Here is an 18,304-nt window from a genome sequence, read left to right on the forward strand (position 1 = left end):
TACTTATCAACTGATAAATGGCTCTTACTCCTACAAATTTTAATCAGTTTCTTATAATCAATCTCAAATATGATACTTAACAGAGAAAAATGCTGCAATGATTTCCCTCTCCCTCAATTCAACTACTTCCTTTTTACTCTTAGCTTCATTGATTTTGTTTGTGCATTAAATATTAAGAAAAACAACACAAAGGAAAGATTCTAAAAAGTCTCTCATAATTAAAAAAAAGTTCAATTTTTAAATTAAATACAGTTTTTAAAAGTTACAATAATTCATCTATAAAAATCAGAAACTAATATTTCACCAAGCAGGTATATGAATGAATTTCTACTTCATTTGGTGGAAAAAACCCCACCATCAAACCCCAACTAAATGTTATTTTGAAATGTAGTCAAAGACAATAAAGTTTTAAATGCGAACTATGAAGTTGAAGGGAGAGAAAAATCAGAATTTTTAAAAGATCATATAAAACTAATTTTTAAAATGTTTGCCTAAACCTGTATGAAAGCAGAAAGAAAATGTTAGTCTTACCTTTAAATTTGATGTTGTTTCTAAAAGTTTTCCCCACACCTGTATGAAAAAAGAAAGAAAATGTCATACTTACCTTTAAATTTGTTGTTTCCAATTTTGATTTGGAAACTTCTGCAATTCTTGCTTTCTGTTCTTTTACCAATGAGGTCAGATCTTGAATTAAAATAGATGATTCATTTTCCTTTTGTTGAGCTCGGGCCAGGGCATTTTTTTTCTTTGCTAATTCAGCTGAAATATTTTCAAAGCCATCTTTAACCTATATTTCATAATCAAAGCAAAATGTATACAAATAAGGATTTGGCAAATAATTTTAAAATTTAGTAGTATTACTAATATATTAATATGAATAATAAACTGGTGTTTGTTGTATTGGTAAGCTCTTGTTGTTAATGCACTAGTGATTAAGTAATCTTTATAAAAGGCATAATAATGATCCAGATCATGTCAATCAGACAACTAATAAGTCAAAGTAGCTGAGAACTACCGAGACTATAAAGCAATGGAGGCACTAGTTAAAAAGGTACAAAGACTACTGTATGTATACTGTAAATACTACAGCATTTAGAAATATATGAAAACAAAGTTGGTAGGATTATAGAGGTAACATGGCTACTAGAAATACTATAGAACTTGTAAAGATTTGGGTTCAAGTCAAATTTTAGATATTAATAACAGTAATCATAAGTCACTGAGCCTTAGTTTTTTCATCTGTGAAATGAGAATAATCATAGATTTCAGAGCTGTGTGGCTCATAAGATCAGTTATATGTATGTGTGTGTGTGTGTGTGTGTGTGTGTGTGTGTGTGTGTATATATGTATGTATATAAAATACATATACATATGTGTGTGTGTGTGTATACACACACACACACACACACACACACACACATAAAGTGTTTTATAAATCTCAAGAATAAAATAAATGTTATTACTGATAGTCTAATTCTCATTTGGATGGCTGAAGTAATAAGGACAGGGCTATATAAGACAAAATATTTGTCCTGAAAACAACTGGAAAAGGTATCAGCATTACATAAAGGATCTTTTGAAAAATACTGGTACTTTTTTTAATAGTATTTTATTTTTCAAATTACATGTAAAGAGTTTTCAACATTCATTTCTGTAAAACTTTATGTTCCAAATTTTTCTCCTTCCATCCCTTAACTACCCCCTCTCCAAGACAGCAAGCAATCTGATACAGGGTAAATATGTGCAATTCTTTTAAACATATTTCCATATTTGGCATATTGTGTAAGAAAATTTAGATAAAAAGGGAAAAAAACAAATTACAAAAAAAGGTGAAGTGAAAATACGTGCTTCAATCTAGTCAATCATCATAGTTCTCTCACTGGATGGACATGTATCCATCCCATATCTCATGGAATATTGCCATTAATCACCATAGTTGATCATCACATAATCTTCTTGTTATCGTGGACAATGTTCTCTTGGTTCTGCTTTCTTTACTTAAGATCTACTTATCTAAGTCTCCCCAAGCCTTTCTGAATAATATTCCACTACATTCATATACCATAACTTATTAAAGCCATTTCCAGTTTGTTGTCACTACAAAAAAGGGCTGCTACAAACGTTTTTGTACATGTGATACCATTATCTCCTTTTAAGATCTCTTTGGGATATAAGCCCAGTAGAGACCCTTGCTGGATCCATTAGGTATGCAGTTTTAGAACTCTTTGGGCATAGTTCCAAATTATTCTCCAGGATGTTTGGATCAGTTCATAACTCCATCAACAATATATTAATGTACCAGTTTTTCCACATCCCCTCCAACACTTATCATTATCTCTTCTTGTCATCTTAGCCAATCTGAGAGATTTCAAGTGGTGCCTCAGAGTTGTCTTAATTTGTATTTCTCTAATCAACAGTGATGTAGAGCATTATTTATGATATAGATGGCTTTAATTTCTTCATCTGAAAATTGCCCATTCATATCCTCTGACCATTTATCAACTGGGGAATGGTTTGTATCTTTTAAATTTGAGTCAGTTCTTTATATATTTTAGAAATGAGGCCTTTGTCAGAAACATTAGCTATAAAATGTTTTTCCCCCAACTTTCTGCTTCCCTTCTGATCTTGGATGCATCATTTTTGTCTGTGCAAAACCTTTTTAATTTAATGTAATCAAAATTAACACTAGAACTTTTTTAGAATAGTAAGAAGAACTTGCCTTAAAGATTTCATCATGCATATCTAAGTTTTGCTAAACATTCAAATCTCTTGCTTCTTAACATTAAGTAAGTCTGAAGTCTCCATCACTGCTGCTGAATTTGTCATTTGAGGAGCAAATAGAACAAATCTAATCCCTCTTCTACAGAAGAGCATTTCAGATCTTTGCAGACAGCTCTTACTCCTTCCCTTGCTTCTAAATCTTCTGGCTAAGTATCCCCAATTGCTTCAAATAGTCCTTAAAAGACATGGAATCAAGGCTTTAACCACATTGGTTATGTACATCTAGACACTTTGGTATCTTTTGTCCCTTTTAAATTGTCATATCCAAGAGATGAAGCCAAGACAGTAGAGAAAAGGCAGCAAGTTGCCCTAAGCTCACCCTGACTTCTCTTGAAAAAACTTTAAATCATGCTCAAAACAAATTCTAAAGCAACAAAATCCATAAAAAGACAGGGTGAAATAATTTTCCACCTGAAAAAACTTAGGACTATAGAAAAGGTCTCTCTCACTTGATTAAAAGGGGAGCAAAGCCCAGCACAGGCATAATCTAGCAAGCTGGTAGGAAGCTCCTAGTTCATACACAGATTAGCAATTTGGTCTTGGCTCAATAGGCCAGCTGCACAGTGGGCTAGTTGTGAAACTTTTACCCTAACATGGCATAATAGTGGTTAGGTTTGGCAGGTCTGGGGGTCCTAGAACAGCTGGCTAGAGTAGGTCAGGCAAGTTCCCTGGCATGTGATACAAGAAGCTTGGAACAGTGCCCCCTGTATTCTAGAAATAAAACTCAACTTTAAAAGTTACAGAATAGGCTAGAAAATGAGCAAAAAACAAACAAAATCCCCCATCATGGAAAACCATTATGATGACAACGAAAATCAAGACAAACTCACAAGAGGACAACAATTTCAAAATGCCTATGTGTAAAGCTGCAAAGAGAAATAAAAAATAGTCTCAGGCCAAAAAAGTCCTCATGGAAGAGCTCAAAAAGGATTTTAAAAATTTGAGAGATAAAAGAAAAATTAGAAAAAGAAATGAATGTTATGGAAGAGAATCATAAAAAAGTCAACAGCTCAACATTTTAGGGGGAAAAAAAAAACTCTTTAAAAAAAGAAATGGCCAAACAGAAAAAGTTATAAAAATCCCACTGAAGAAAACTATCCCTTAAAAAGCAAAACTGATCAAGCAGAAAGGAGATACTAAAGTTAAATGAATAAAATAATTCCTTAAAAATAGAAGCTAATGACTCCATGAGACATCAAAAATCAAATAAAATCAAAAGAATGAAAAAACAGAAAAAATGTTAAATATCTCACTGGCAAAACAACTAACTTGGAAATAAATAAAAGAGAGACAATTTAAGAATTATTGAATTACCTGAAAGCCATGACCAAAAAAAAGAGCCTGGGAAAGCATTTTTCAAGAAGTTATCAAGGAAACCTGTCCTAATAATATCCTAGAACCGGAGGATAAAATAGTAATTGAAAAAATCTAACTAGTACCATAAAGAAATCCCAAAATGAAAACTCTCAGAGGAGTATTATATCCAAATTTCAGAGTTTTCAGGACAGAGAGAAATGCTGCAAGTTATCAGAAAGTAACAATTCAAATACTGAGAACACAAAATCAGAATTACATGGGATTTAGCATATTCTACAATATAACATTCCGGAAGGTAAAAAAATTCATAATATTTAAAACCAAGAATCAACTATCAAAATTAAGCATAATCTTTCAAGAGATAAAATAGATATTTAATGAAATAGGGAACTTTCAGAAATTCCTGAGAAAAGACCACAGCTGAACAGAAAATTCAATTTTCAAATACAAGCCTCAAGAGAAGCACAAAAAAGTAAACAGTAGAGAAAAAAATAAGTCATTTAATAAAGTTCAACTATTTACATCCCAAGGGAAAAATGAGACATCTAAAAATCATATTCCTATGAGGCCATTTAGAAGGATTATATACATAGATGGAGGGTTTGGATATTTTTTTACTTTGATGGGATGATATAAAAAAAATTAAGGGTGAGAAAGAGGATTGCACTGGGAGAAAAAGGAAGGGAGAGGCAGAATGGAGTAAACTCACATGAAAAGGTCTGAAAGATGTAAACTGTCATATCCAGGACTGAATACAAGGCAGTAGTTATATTCACATCAGTAATTTTCATTTTTTTGTTTTCTATTTTTTCATTAATTTGATTCAACACTTGGTTTCATTTTTTCTGTTTTTATAGCATTTATATCAAAGCAGTAAATTCTTTCATATTCTTTTCAAATATTTTGATTACATAACAACTCATATTTATTTTGTCTCATAGTTTACAAACTGCTTTCATCACACCAACATTTTGAGGAATACAGTTTATTGTTTCCATTTTATAAATGAAGAAACTAAGGATCAAAAAGATTTAAGTCATCCTTGTGAAAGATTATACAATAGGTAGCAGAATTGTTTTTTTCTCCTAAGCAAGGTTATCTTTGCATTATAGTTGATAAATACTATGTACAAGTACAAGAATCATAATTTTCAAATAATCAGGAAATTTACATTCTGTAAACATTCTGCTGTAGGCAAAAAGAAACTTTTTATTTTATACAATGCAGAGTTTGCTGCAGGGTACTGAAAAAATACAAAGACTGGTTTCTTCATTGCATTTTACCTTCTCATCCTGCCACATACACACAGACAATTCAACAGTCATGCAACAAGTGCTAAGAGCATTATTTTTATGCTAAGGATTTAAGAAATTTATTTGTATTTGAGTATATGATTCAGAATTTATACCTAAGTAAAATTTCTACCTCCTCCAATTTATGTATTATGTATGGGTATATATACTTTCCTGCACAAAAGAGCTGAGTAAAAGTGAAACAAATGTAAATTTACATTTTTATTTAATTACTTTTCCTAATATTTTGTCACTTCAACTGACACCTGAATTCATCAATGTGGTTATTTCCGCTAATGATATAGATTACAACCTACTTTCATCCATGTCCTCCAGCAAATCCTCCAGGGTCTCCCCAGTATGTCAGTGGTGATTTTTTTTCTATATCTGTTGGCATTGTGTGAATACTGAAAAAGCATGATTACTGTTAATCAATTATTTCCCGTATTTCTCTGATGAAATTCTATCCAATTATCCATCAGAATATCAAATATTGTCCATCACTCTGCCTTGTGATCTGCCAATAAGCCCTTTTACCCCTATCTGGGACCGAATACTCAAGGCTTGATTCAATCCCCTGGCTGAGTTAGCCAGTAATGTATCCTAACTCATTATGTCTAGCTTAAAGCTTCGAGTGTTTGGACTACCCTTTATATTTGTGAAATGGTTGCCTCATAGTAGGTATTTTAAATGCCTGCTCACTCATTCCTTTATGCTATGATATTGCAATTCAGTTCATTGGTAATGTGCATGAATTTATTCATATGTTTTTCCATTGCTCTATGAGTGATTTAAAAGTTCTATGACTCATAGCCATACAACATCACTGGAAGGCTACTGATATTCAAAAGATGGCATGATTTTTCAAAAGTAATCCCTAGTCCTGTATTTTCCTCCTGTTCATTTCTGGGGCCCATTCACTATCCTTCTGTTATGTTTGTTTTTTAAAATATATACCAATGGACTAGTATTGCAGGTTGTCTATTAAATTGCATGCCACAGTATGTACAATCTATATTCTTTATCTTGCTGACTTTTCCTCATATGACCACTTACAAAGAACTTTTTTTAGAAATTAGATATCATTTATGAGACTTTGTAATAATGTTTCAAGGCTTGATGAAATCAGAACAATGATATCTGGTAGGTATTAATCTATAGAAAATTCCTTTACTTTTTGAACTCTGACAGTGGCAAATACTTTTGGTGAGCATGGGTCTATTGAACAAATTTATGCCATTTCTGTCAAGTAATGTAAAACATAATGGTTTTAAAACACATATGTGTGAAGCCATATTGGAGGAAATAATACTTTTGCTTTACTAAATTAATTTTTTTTTTAAATCAAAAAATAAACAATGAAAATTTATCTTCCTCTATACCTTCCATTCAATTGTGTGGCAAAAAATAATGCCTATTACAGAAAATTATTCACAAAATCACTTCTAATAAATTCAGCAAATCACAGAATTTTAGAGTGAGAATGGACCTAAGAAGACATCTACTTAAACCCATATTTCAAAAATAATTCCCTTTCCTCATACTCAACAAGTATTCATTCAGCTTTAGACCAAAAACAACCTATTAAGGAATAGACCACTCCTCCCAAAATAACACATTCCACTTTTCCTAGTTCTAACTACTAGAAAGTTTTTTCACATCAAATAAGTTTGCTTCTTGGTAACTTCCACCCATTATTACTAGTTCTTGGTGTTTTATGACTACTGCAATAGCTTGGTAGTTAAGTCTGCCAGCTTCATCTCTCTTCTCACTCCCATCTATCGTCTAAATCAATGCTATCATGATCTTCCCGAAGTTCAGATCTAAAAACATAAACCTCTCTCTCCCTTCTTTCAATAAATTCCAGTGCCTCTCCATCATCTCCAGAATCAAATATAAAATCATGTTTGGCATTCAAAGCTTTTTATATAACCTAATGCCCCTCCCCAGTATCTTTCCAATCTAGCAATGCCTTCCTTTTTATTCCTTACATAAGATACTCTATGTTCTTACTGCAGGCTCTGGTTGTCTTCCATACTTAGAAATCTCTTCCTCCTGCCTGCCTTTAAGTTCCAGATGTAATTTTTTCTTTTACATGAAGGCTTTGCCAATCTTCTTAAATTTTAGTGCCTCAACATAGTACCTGATATATGACAACTGATTAATAAATGTTTTATGACCAACAATTTTGAAAGATTTAACTTGGATCAATTCAATGACCAACCAAGATGCCAGAACAAAAGGAAGAATTCTGCCCACTTTCTTAGAAGTAATGTTCAATATACTAGGAACATATACTTCTGGACATGGTCAATTTGGGGATTGTTTTTTTATTATTATTCATATTTGTTATAAGGGCTTTGTTTTTATTTCTTTGGAAGGAGACAGAAGGAAGAGAAATTAAGTATTTGGACTAATTTAAATGAAAATGTTAGGATTCTTACAATGTGCTAAGTTGGTTGTCTAATTTTAGCATGGTGCTTAGCAGTTCTCCAGTTCACTAATGTGCTTAGTACTTGTTAAAAGTTCTGCAAGAGTTCACACCTTTCACATCTTTAAGAGTTCACACCTCTAAAAGAGCATATAAAAGGATAAGCACATTGGAAGCTCCAGGAGATTCAGAGCCAGGATTCAGTGTGAGTCAACAAGTCAGAAGGACAAGCCCACTAAAGGACAAGCCAACTGGAGGCTTCCAGAGATTCACAAGTCAGAAACTACAATCTCACTCTTGAAGGGGGAGTCAGATCTATTCCAACTTCCACTTGTGTGCTGGCTGGAGGTTTTGGATTCAGAGAGAGCTAATGAAGCTGGAAGAGACAAAGGACTAGTGGCAAGAGCTATCAGAACCAAGGAGAGAGATAGGCCTCTAAGAAAGCTAACTGGGCTATTTTGAAGAAAATAAAGGATTTGGACTTTTAACAGCTGGCTGCATGTAATGTGATTATTGTATTGAAATGAAATGAAGACTGCTCCCAAAAGCCCCTCAAGAAACCTGCACCCAGAGAACATTATAATTTAGAGAAGAGAACAGGACAAAAAATGCAATCAAAAGATAAAAAACTAGTATCAAATTGCTAAGGATACTATAATAAAAAAGTGCTTTGAACAGGCCACTCAGTCTGTGAACCTCAAAGACCTTATAAAATGAGAATAACTATTGAATTGTCATTTTCAAAGGATTGTTGTAAAAAAAAGTGTCTTGTAAAGTATAAGTACTAATAAGTTAATATTACCACCGAGACAATGCCATTCTTACTTCTTTAAATCTTTTGGCTTCAATAGTTAAAGCCATACGGAATTCATCTTCTAGTTCTAAATATTGTTGGTTTAATATATTAATTTTCTCCTGAAATTCTTTCACTCGTTCTTCATGCTTCTTTTCTTCTTTTCCTATTTCTTTTGCCAAAGCTTCCTGGAAATCAGAGCCATTCAAAGTTACTCTTGTTTCAAGTTCTTTCCTGGAAAAAATAACAAATTTAAATACCTACTGTCTTTATTTAAAAACAAACTAAAAAAGGCTTTTACAGCTTTCTTTGTAATCCTTTCTAATTTCATCTAGTTTTCATTGCTCATGCCTTTTTCCCCCCCACACACAGCTTTTCTTTCCTTTTTTGCTAATCATCCCATTTTATGAGAGGTCATCTGGATTTAAAAATTTTGAAAGAGAAACTGAAGACTATGTTAATAAGAGAAATACAATACTAAACTCAAGAATTGTATTTTAACCATTATTTAATTTAAAATTGGAAATAAAACTATGTCTATGCCTAACTACAATAAAAATTCAATGGTCCAAAAATTATTCCAAAAATTAGCCTTAATATTTTTTGCAATATTGAATCTTGCTGGAATTTAGTAAAATGAATATTTAAGATCTGTTCCTATTTTCTTTGAATAAAGACAGAAATCAGGCAGGCAAAGAAAAAGTTGTACCTGAGTATGTAATTGAAAAAAAAAAATTGGCTAAGGTACCCAGACCCAATACTGTTGAGAAAAGACATTCTTTAATAGCACTTAAAATACTGATAAGTATTTCTCATTTGGAGCAATTTCTTCAAGTCTTGCCCCACTGTAACTACTGGCTCTGTTTCTGAAGTACTGAGAATATCTCTCACCTGATTTTTAGTTGTATTGAAAGAATGGCGAAAGTTTCATGAGGACAGAAAAAAGTTATGTTTATGAGACATTCATTTCAATTAGTACTGTGTGCTCAATGACAAGACAGTTAACTCAATATGCTGGATACTTTAGAACTTGTATCACAGTCAGCTCAGAAACCAATTTTAGGCATCTGGAGAAACTAGGATACTTGCTAGTACTATTAATGGCTTGAAACTGTTTTTATCATAACTGTATGGACATGTATACATATATTGTATTTAACTTATGCTTTAACATGTTTAACATGTATTGGTCAACCTGCCATATGGAAGAAGGGGTGGGGGGAAGGAAGGGAAAAATTGGAACAAAGGGTTTTGCAATTGTCAATGCTGAAAAATTACCCATGCATATATCTTATAAATAAAAAGCTATAATAAAAAAAACCGTTTTTATTTTTTCTATTTAGTTACTTCTTACCTATGTTCCTGTTCTTTCATTGCCAAAAGTTCATGAAGTTGCTGTACCTTTTCTTTCTGTTGATGAAGGGATGCTCTAAGCAGCTGTATTTCTCTCTCAGCAGCTGAAGCTTTGAGTTCTATCTCTTGAACTCGCTTCACCTGTATAAGAAAAGTAGTGATGGAGATAATTTTGATAATAATTTGTTAATAAGCTCTTCTTCAATCTAAGAAAACCAATCAAGAACAATATAGATTAGTATTGATGGTTTTCATCAAGTTAAATCAAATTAAGTAATGACACTACCAAATGCTTTATAGAAACTTTGGTAATAACTACTTGTCCACGTGTAATGTTAATTTCCATGCAAGGAATATGGAGGAATTTTGTTCCCCTACAGAGATTCTTAAGAACTGTCTCTGTTTCTGAATTTGGTCAATCTACAAATTTTTTATTGAGCTTTTATTGGTCATTCCCATAACATGTAGTGGTATCACAATTATGTTGTGATTTCAGAAAGCAAAGGTAGACTTAACATGGAATGAATTTTGTAGGTCATGTTTTCAAGGTGTATTTAACTTCTTTCTTGTGGATATTAAATATTATAGGCTTAGTATAATGTACTTTATAGTATAGCTAGATGGATAAAGTGCTGGGCCAGGAGTTAGGAAGATCTGAGTTTAAATCCAGCTTCATACTATCTGTGTGATCCTGGGCAAGTCACTTAAACTTTGTTTTCCTTTAAAACACTGTGGAAGGAATGACAAACTATTCTAGTATGTTCGCCAAAAGAATCCATGGATACTACTGGCTTGCTGTGGGTCAAAGGGGTCATGAAGAGCTAATAACATTTGAACAATAATAATATGTTAGATTTGGACCTATGAACTTAAACTATTTAATGTAACTTAAAACAGTATTGAAATAAACCAATACCAACCTCTGCAACCTGCTGCTGAACTTTCTGTTTCTCTATTTTTGTCAAAGTTTGTTCCAAAGTTCGCAAAACTCTATTTTGTTCCTCTTCTTTATTTTTTGATTGATTTAATTCATTATTGAGTTTCTCAATTTCATTTTTAAACTTATGGACAATGTTTTGGAGCTTTACTTTAGCATTTCTCTCTTTCAAAATCAATTCTTTTAATCTAAAGTAAAAAAAAAATGAAACAAAACAAAAAAAAACCTATTGTATATAGAGTCTCTATATAAATAAAAATTTATAACTTAGCTTAAGACAGTCCACAGACTATGCTAGTCATTAATGGATCACACAGTAATGTTGTCCTAGCAATCTCTAGAAGATCTGAACTCAGTTTCATAAGTTTGTACCTACTCTGAAGGCATCTCTGATATCTGCCCATAGAGGGCATCCACTTAACAGATTAGGAAACAAAGGATCAGAGAAATTATACAATTCACATATAAGCCACATAGTTATAACAAGATTTAAAAAACTCCAAGTAAGAGCCCTAAAAATTCTCCCATTTTGAGGACAAGAGGAGAAAAAGTTTATCAAAGAGAGAAAGGCAAGAGAATTAGAAAATACATAGGCAACAAAGGAGAATTTGAGCATAAAGGCAGAGGTAATCAAAAGTTTCAAAAGCTTCAATAAGATCAAAGAAGTGAGGATCAGCATATTTTTAATGACTTCTAAGGGAATTGTTACCATAAAAGTGTTTTAGAAGCAAAAACTAGATTATACAGCATGAAGGAGTGAATAGGTACCAAAGTGAAAGTGCTAAGAATAACTAATAGTTTCTCTTCTCACTGATTTTACCCTTGTTCATCTGACAAAAATTTTAATTTTTCACTTCCCTTTCATAATACACTTATGAGTATGTCTGCTTCAAACTTCAGAAAACAAAGAATAATACAAATCAACATTTCATTGTACTTAAGAATTAACATCATCATTTATTGGGGAGGAGGAAAAGCATTAATTTTAGTGTAAGGTAACCTAAGGAAATCTTTTAAATTGCTCATGTGGAGCATGGAAAGAAAACAAACCTTTTTTTTTTTTTTAAACCAGTCTGTTTTCCAATGTGGCATGAGCTATGGCTTGTATTTTAATGTGTGACATCTTCCATCCTTGTGTGCCAGCAGCATATCTTTATTATTATAAATGGATCATCATTTGTGACCTGCCATCTATGCACTGGTAAACTGGGCCCTTTCCTCTTTACTCTGTCTTTATTAGTTATCTCATCAACTTCAATGGGTTAAATGATCATTTCTGCAGCTGACTCCAAAAACCCTATTCAGCTCCCATCTTTCACTCTGGATGTCAAATGGGCATCTCAAACCTGACATGCTCCAAAATAAAGTCAGTTTTCCATCCTAAATCCATCTATCTTCCTAACTTACCTGTTTTTGTAGAGAAAACTATCCTTCCTATTACTGAGGCTCTCAACTTTTGTCATCCTCTTCATTCTCCATTACCTTGCATATCCAAACAGTTGCCAACGCTAATGGTTCTACCTTCTCAACAACTTTTTCATCCATTCACTTCTATTTACTTACACAATCATCACCCTTGTTCAGACCTTAATTACCACTTGTCTGGACTACTATACAATAGGCTTGTAATTGATTTACCTGCATTAAATCTCTCTCCTGTCCAATCCATCCTCAAGATAACTGCCAAACTATACAAGCAAAATGTAGTAAATGCTGTTTTTATGGTCTGTGTGTTTGCTGGTTTTAATTATTTTTATTTCTTACAAGAGATTACTCATTGGCCAAGATTACATGTAACTAGAAATCATTTCAGCAAAATACCTAAAAACTAAATTAAAAAAAACTCACCTTGATATCCCTAAAGCCCAGAAACAACCCTGTTACTTTATTGGCTCAAGAAATATCAGACTTCCCACTGCCCTTAAGACAATCTTCAAGTTCCTTTTTGGGACATTTGATTCCTTTACATTCTAGTTCCAGCCTTCTTTTCCAAACTGATTTCATAGTTTTCAAGTCCAGCTTTTGTCTCCATACCTTTGCAGCAACTATTCCCCATGTCTGGAATGCTCTTCTTCCATACCTCTTGGAATTCCTTGCTTCCTTTTAAAAACTCACTGAACTCAAGTGCTATCTCCCATGCAAATGTACTGCTGATCCCCTCAGTTGTTATTATTCTTTCCATACTCATGAAATCACTTTCATATTGTGTTGACCTATCTGTGTGCATGTTGTTTCTCCACAGGAGAATGTAAGTTCCTTTACAGCAGGGATAACTTTGTCTATAAATTATAATTTATAGTTAGCAGCTTACATTTTGGTATCTAGGCACTTAATAAATGTTTGCTGAATTGAATGAAAATTCATTGAATTTTTCATGAATTCATGAATAATTATTATTACTTAATAAGTTAACATACATATTTTGCTTCTTAAATAAATGCTTGTTGAAAGATGACTTCAGAAAAACTTGGAAGAACCTACAGCAAACTATGCAAAGTGAAGCAAAAAGAACCATGAAAAAGAACATTGTACACAATAACAGCAATACTGTACAATGAAGAATTATGAATGAATTAGCTATTCTAAGCAGTACAATGATCCAAGACAATTCCAAAAGTCTAATGAAGCATACTATCTACCTACAGGAAAAAAAAAAAAACCAAAAAACTGGATATTGTTTGATTACAGACTAAAGTATGCTATTTGTTCACTTTCTTTCATTCTTTTTGAGTCTTTTTGAACAAAATGACTAATTTGGAAATATTTTACAGACTCTATATGTGTATCTATGTCTGATTGTTCCCCATCTCAGGAAGGAGGGGGGAGGAGGTAGGGATAAAATTTGAAATTCAAAACTTTAAAAATATATATTTTTTTCTTTTAACATGTAATTGGGGAAAAATAAAATATTTTTAAAATGTTTGCTGATTATTTTACTGTTTTAAATGTACTTTTTTCATAAAATTATTTCATTTAAATCTGAAACAACCCTGTGGGGAAAAGGTTTTTTTTGTAACTATTTTACAGATGATGGAATAGATTCAGAAGGTTGTCCCTTTAAACTTCTCTTCAGTTAATAAACAGTAAGATCTGATTATGTGCAAAGTTATGCTAGTGAAAGGCAAGCTAAACCTTGAACTTAGTACCCAAAATGGAAGTTTCTTTCATTCATTCCTGCAGCCTCTTTTCACCAGGATATTCTCTTTACCTATCTGTGGTAAACAAGGCCATACTATGAATATCCTTTTCTTCTTCCATTTGTTTCTGTAATTCTTTAATATGATCTGCAAGTTTCTTCTCAGCTTGTTCAGCTTTCCATCTCTTCTCCCTCTCTTCATCTAGTTTCTGCACAAGTGTCTGAAATAGTTATATAACATAGGAAAATTCTAATAAGATGTTAATTCTATATAATAAATCTCTTAAAAAATCATTAAAGTGCTGAATTTTGGGGGGAAATCTGTTAATTACAGAATATTTTCTTCATAATTACAGAATATTAAAACTTTTTTTGGAAGTATATTTCAAAGTTAATGTAAGAGAAGAATACTTACTATGTATAAATATCTATCTTTTGGTAAGGGTAGGTTCTATTCTCACTCCAAATGACAATATTGAGAAAGCTTAGACACGTCAGTTGAATTGATCAATGAAAAATGTAACCCAAGTGAAAGTTCTTGCTGTAGGGGACTTTGGTCACAGAAAAATATATTATTACTGCTGGATAAGATTAAGCCAGACCTCTTGGACTATGTATAAAAACAACAGACTAGTTCAAAATAGCCCATTGTAGTGACCGAGGAATACTAATATGGAGTATTCCAGTTTGAGAGTTAGAGTCAGTTTTCTGAGGGCAAAATTTGGGGGGAGAAGGAAGAGTCTATTTCTATTTTTACTATACCACTGTAGTAGTAAATTAAATTTGATCATCAGTGGCAAACAAACCAATAGGTACAGTACTAGAAATCCAGCTTCTAAGGATTACCTCTTAAACTCTGAGAGTAACTACTAATCAGCCACCCTCCAGTAGTCTGCCAATGTAAAGAGAAGTTGGGTATGTAGTAACAGAAAGGATATTACATTTTAACATTTTTCTGGACTCAAAACTAAAAAGTATATATAGAATCTTTTTTTCATTAAAGCTTTTTATTTTTCAAAACATATCCATGGACAATGTTAGCCCTTGCAAAACCCTGTGTTCCAATCCCTCTCCTCCCCCCATGCCCTCTCCTAGATGGCAAGTAGTCCAATTACACAGAATCTTTAATTTTCAGAAACCTTACTTTGAAAAATTTCATTAAAAAGACAAAATTGAGATAACAATCCTACTGTTAGAAGGAACCAAGACATAATTTACTCCACCCCACCGTAATTTTATAGATGAAGAAATCTGGACTAAAGAGACTTAAGTGACTTGCCCAAGTTAAGCCATGAAGCGGTCCACACTAAAAACTAGGTATCCTTACCCACATGCTAATATTATGTGTACCCTATCACCCTTGCTTCATAACACTTTTGCTTCATAACTGCCATGAATACTATATTTCAATTATTAAAACAAATGAGTGAAGTCTGAATTAGAAGGTTTTGTTGAATTTTAGCTACATTTTAGTTCTTAAAAAACTATTCCTAAAATAAAATTAATGAATTATTCAAAATTCAAAAAACCTCAGTTTATTTAGATGCATAAAATTATTCTAATTAAAGAAATATGTGTAATATTTTGGCTTAAACTAGAAAATACATACAAGCTATTTTAAAATATTTACATTTAGTTACCCTACCCCATACTTTCCCAGTTTAGGTTTTAAAACCATACCCTGTATGTAGAATCTTCTGTGAACCTTAAACTTTTATTTTCTATTTTATTTGTTTGAGTACTTTGTGATACCAGATTTCCTGTTGATCTTTCCATCTTTAAATCTGAGTTTCTTGAAGTTGATCTTAAAGACAAATTCTTAGTGGAGGGATTTTTTGATTTCTTAGTGCAACTCTGCTCTGTGCCACTAAAATGAAAGAAAATTTGAGAAATAATTTAACATGCTATCTACACTATTTTCTTCCCAGTATCCATAGTTGGAATAATAAATCCAAATACTTTCATTATGAGACAATTTATTTTAGGATCTAAATGTACTCTAAATAATAGTTCTTTGGCAATAAGAATAACAATTCTCCTATTTTAACATTTTGAGTTCTCAACAGTTTCAAGCAAAATTTTTGGTTCTTGGCTTGAGTCATCCACTGAATAAAATCTATACTGTGTAAATACTTTAGTACTGGATTATATGCTGTATGTTGAAGAACTGAAAAGAAAAAGTTATAAGAGGTACCTGTCGGAAAATTTGCTTTTGTTATGGTGCTTAGAAGTCTGTATAGCTTTGCTATAATAAGGGATTTTTGTTCTTCTAGGCATTTTCTTATGATTTTCTTTTCCACTTTCATAATCACTTTCAGAAGTCATAGTTGTTTCTCTTTTTGGTTTGACAACTTTCAAAGACGTATGATTTGGGGGAGAATTAGATGCCTATAATAATAAAAAAAACATGGTTTATTTTTAAAATTTGTAAAATAAAATATAAAATGTAAGCATATTTTCATTTGTACAATGATAAAAGATTGATTAAACTAGATGTTTGATTAAAATTCCAAAAAAGAATTTCTGAGAAAGAAAAAAAGAAAATCTTTAGTCCAATCTGATGTAAATTTATTATATAATAGTATATTTTTATTGTTCAATTGTAAAAAGTTTTATAAATTCTACTTGCTTAAGCAAAATGTAGATATTATAGTCTACTATGAATTTGTTACTTAACCCCAAAGCATCATAAAAGTAACTTTAAAAGCAAATATTTTAACTATATGTGTATGTGTATATACATATACATACATACACATACACACATGTGCGCTTGTAGATATATGTGTAAATTCACAGAAAATGAGGAGTATTGTTACTCAGCAAGCCACTGAGGAAATAAGAATAAAAATTCTGAAGCAGTCCTGAGGTTTAAAAGTTCAAAGATGGGACATGAAAGCCTCTTAAGTAATGACAGGAAGTAAGGAATTCCCTGCTGCTGACTACCTGCATCAGGCATCTAGCACAAGTCATTCCTCTTCTCTAGTTTTCACTATATGACAATGGAGGGGATAAGAGGGACTGATCTCAAAGGGATCCTTGATAAGACTCCAGGATGGTCATCACACAGGATTGCATTATTTTCATTCCAATTATTATTTCCCACTTATAATAATTATTTCCTTATTAAATGTTAATGGGTTAAAGTGATAAAAATCATTTAAACAGATTTATTTCTCAAATAATTCCCAGTTTTTATAGTTCCCTAAATTCCTTTTCACAAAGGGGAAAAATATAAGGCAGAAATGAATTACATTATTAAGGAGTTGTGAAATCTGATCTTCTAATTTTTTTATTCTCATCTCACTGTTCAAATTATTTTCACCAAGCTTATTTCGTTCTGGCTCAGATGAAGTAACTTCTACAGAAGGACAGAATGTATTTTTTGTTGGCGTACTTGCAGGCTTTTGATCCTGGGGCATTTCCTGATTGATGCAGTTTATGATTCCTGGTAAGTTACCAGAGTTCTATTAAAAAAAAAAAAGATAATTTAAAAAATTTTGGCAATAAAAAAGTTGGAATTATAAAGCTTTTCTATAAAGAGAAAAAAATTAGACCTCCTCTTTATCTAGCTGTGAATCAGAATAAACTAGATTATCCAAAAGATCTTCTAAACATTGTAGATCTGATGGATTTCCTTCTACCATATATACTGGTTCACCAAATATATTCATCCCATCTAGGACTGTTAGCTGGGGCAAGGTCTGGAGAATGATCCCTCTGTAACCTAATGTTTAAAAAAAATTCATATTAAAATTTAACATTTAAAATATTTTTATTTCTAAAATAATATAAAAATATCATACTGCATATCTTTCAGTTGATAAAACTAATTTTCAGTATTACAACTAAAATATTCCTACAAAAAGTCATTTAAGTTTTTTCTAACACCAAATAATTTTTCTTAAAACATCTTAGTTGATTCATTAAAGACTATGTAGAAGACACTAAAGAAGTTTAAAGAATGGTAGTCTTCTACTAGGTGGCGAGTGGACAGAGCACTAGCCCTGAAGTCAGGAGTACCTGAGTTCAAATCCAGCCTCAGACACTTAACACTTACTAGCTGTGTAACCCTGGGCAAGTCACTTAACCCCAATGCCTCACCAAAAGCAAAAAACAAACAAACAAAAATTTAGAATGATAATAATTATTGGAATAAACAATGGATTCTACTTATAAAATTACTATGTAAGTATAGCTAATTTTATGTCTGATTTATGTTAGGATCTTAATATTTCAAAGGATCTGAGATTTCACTGGTGGC

General features: G+C 32.1%; 1 protein-coding gene across 3 annotated transcripts in view; it reads right to left on the reverse strand.

Annotated features, from left to right (window-relative positions):
* LRRCC1 (leucine rich repeat and coiled-coil centrosomal protein 1) overlaps positions 1 to 18,304 on the reverse strand; it is a 40,749-nt gene that overhangs the window by 14,407 nt on the left and 8,038 nt on the right. Inside the window, exons 5-14 of one of the 3 annotated variants that reach the window (XM_051969960.1) lie at positions 17,598 to 17,767; positions 17,295 to 17,507; positions 16,235 to 16,428; positions 15,721 to 15,907; positions 14,113 to 14,261; positions 10,888 to 11,092; positions 9,969 to 10,108; positions 8,647 to 8,848; positions 671 to 787; positions 532 to 570 (exon numbers count right to left, since the gene is read on the reverse strand). In XM_051969960.1, the coding sequence (XP_051825920.1) occupies positions 532 to 570; positions 671 to 787; positions 8,647 to 8,848; positions 9,969 to 10,108; positions 10,888 to 11,092; positions 14,113 to 14,261; positions 15,721 to 15,907; positions 16,235 to 16,428; positions 17,295 to 17,507; positions 17,598 to 17,767 (1,616 nt within the window). Of the gene's footprint in view, positions 1 to 531; positions 571 to 604; positions 788 to 8,646; positions 8,849 to 9,968; positions 10,109 to 10,887; positions 11,093 to 14,112; positions 14,262 to 15,720; positions 15,908 to 16,234; positions 16,429 to 17,294; positions 17,508 to 17,597; positions 17,768 to 18,304 lie in introns of all 3 variants that reach the window. The other 2 variants (XM_051969959.1, XM_051969961.1) reach the window with 2 other exon arrangements.

This window comes from Antechinus flavipes, chromosome 1 (assembly GCF_016432865.1).
Source record: "Antechinus flavipes isolate AdamAnt ecotype Samford, QLD, Australia chromosome 1, AdamAnt_v2, whole genome shotgun sequence".
In the NCBI taxonomy this organism is placed as follows: Eukaryota; Metazoa; Chordata; class Mammalia; order Dasyuromorphia; family Dasyuridae; genus Antechinus; species Antechinus flavipes.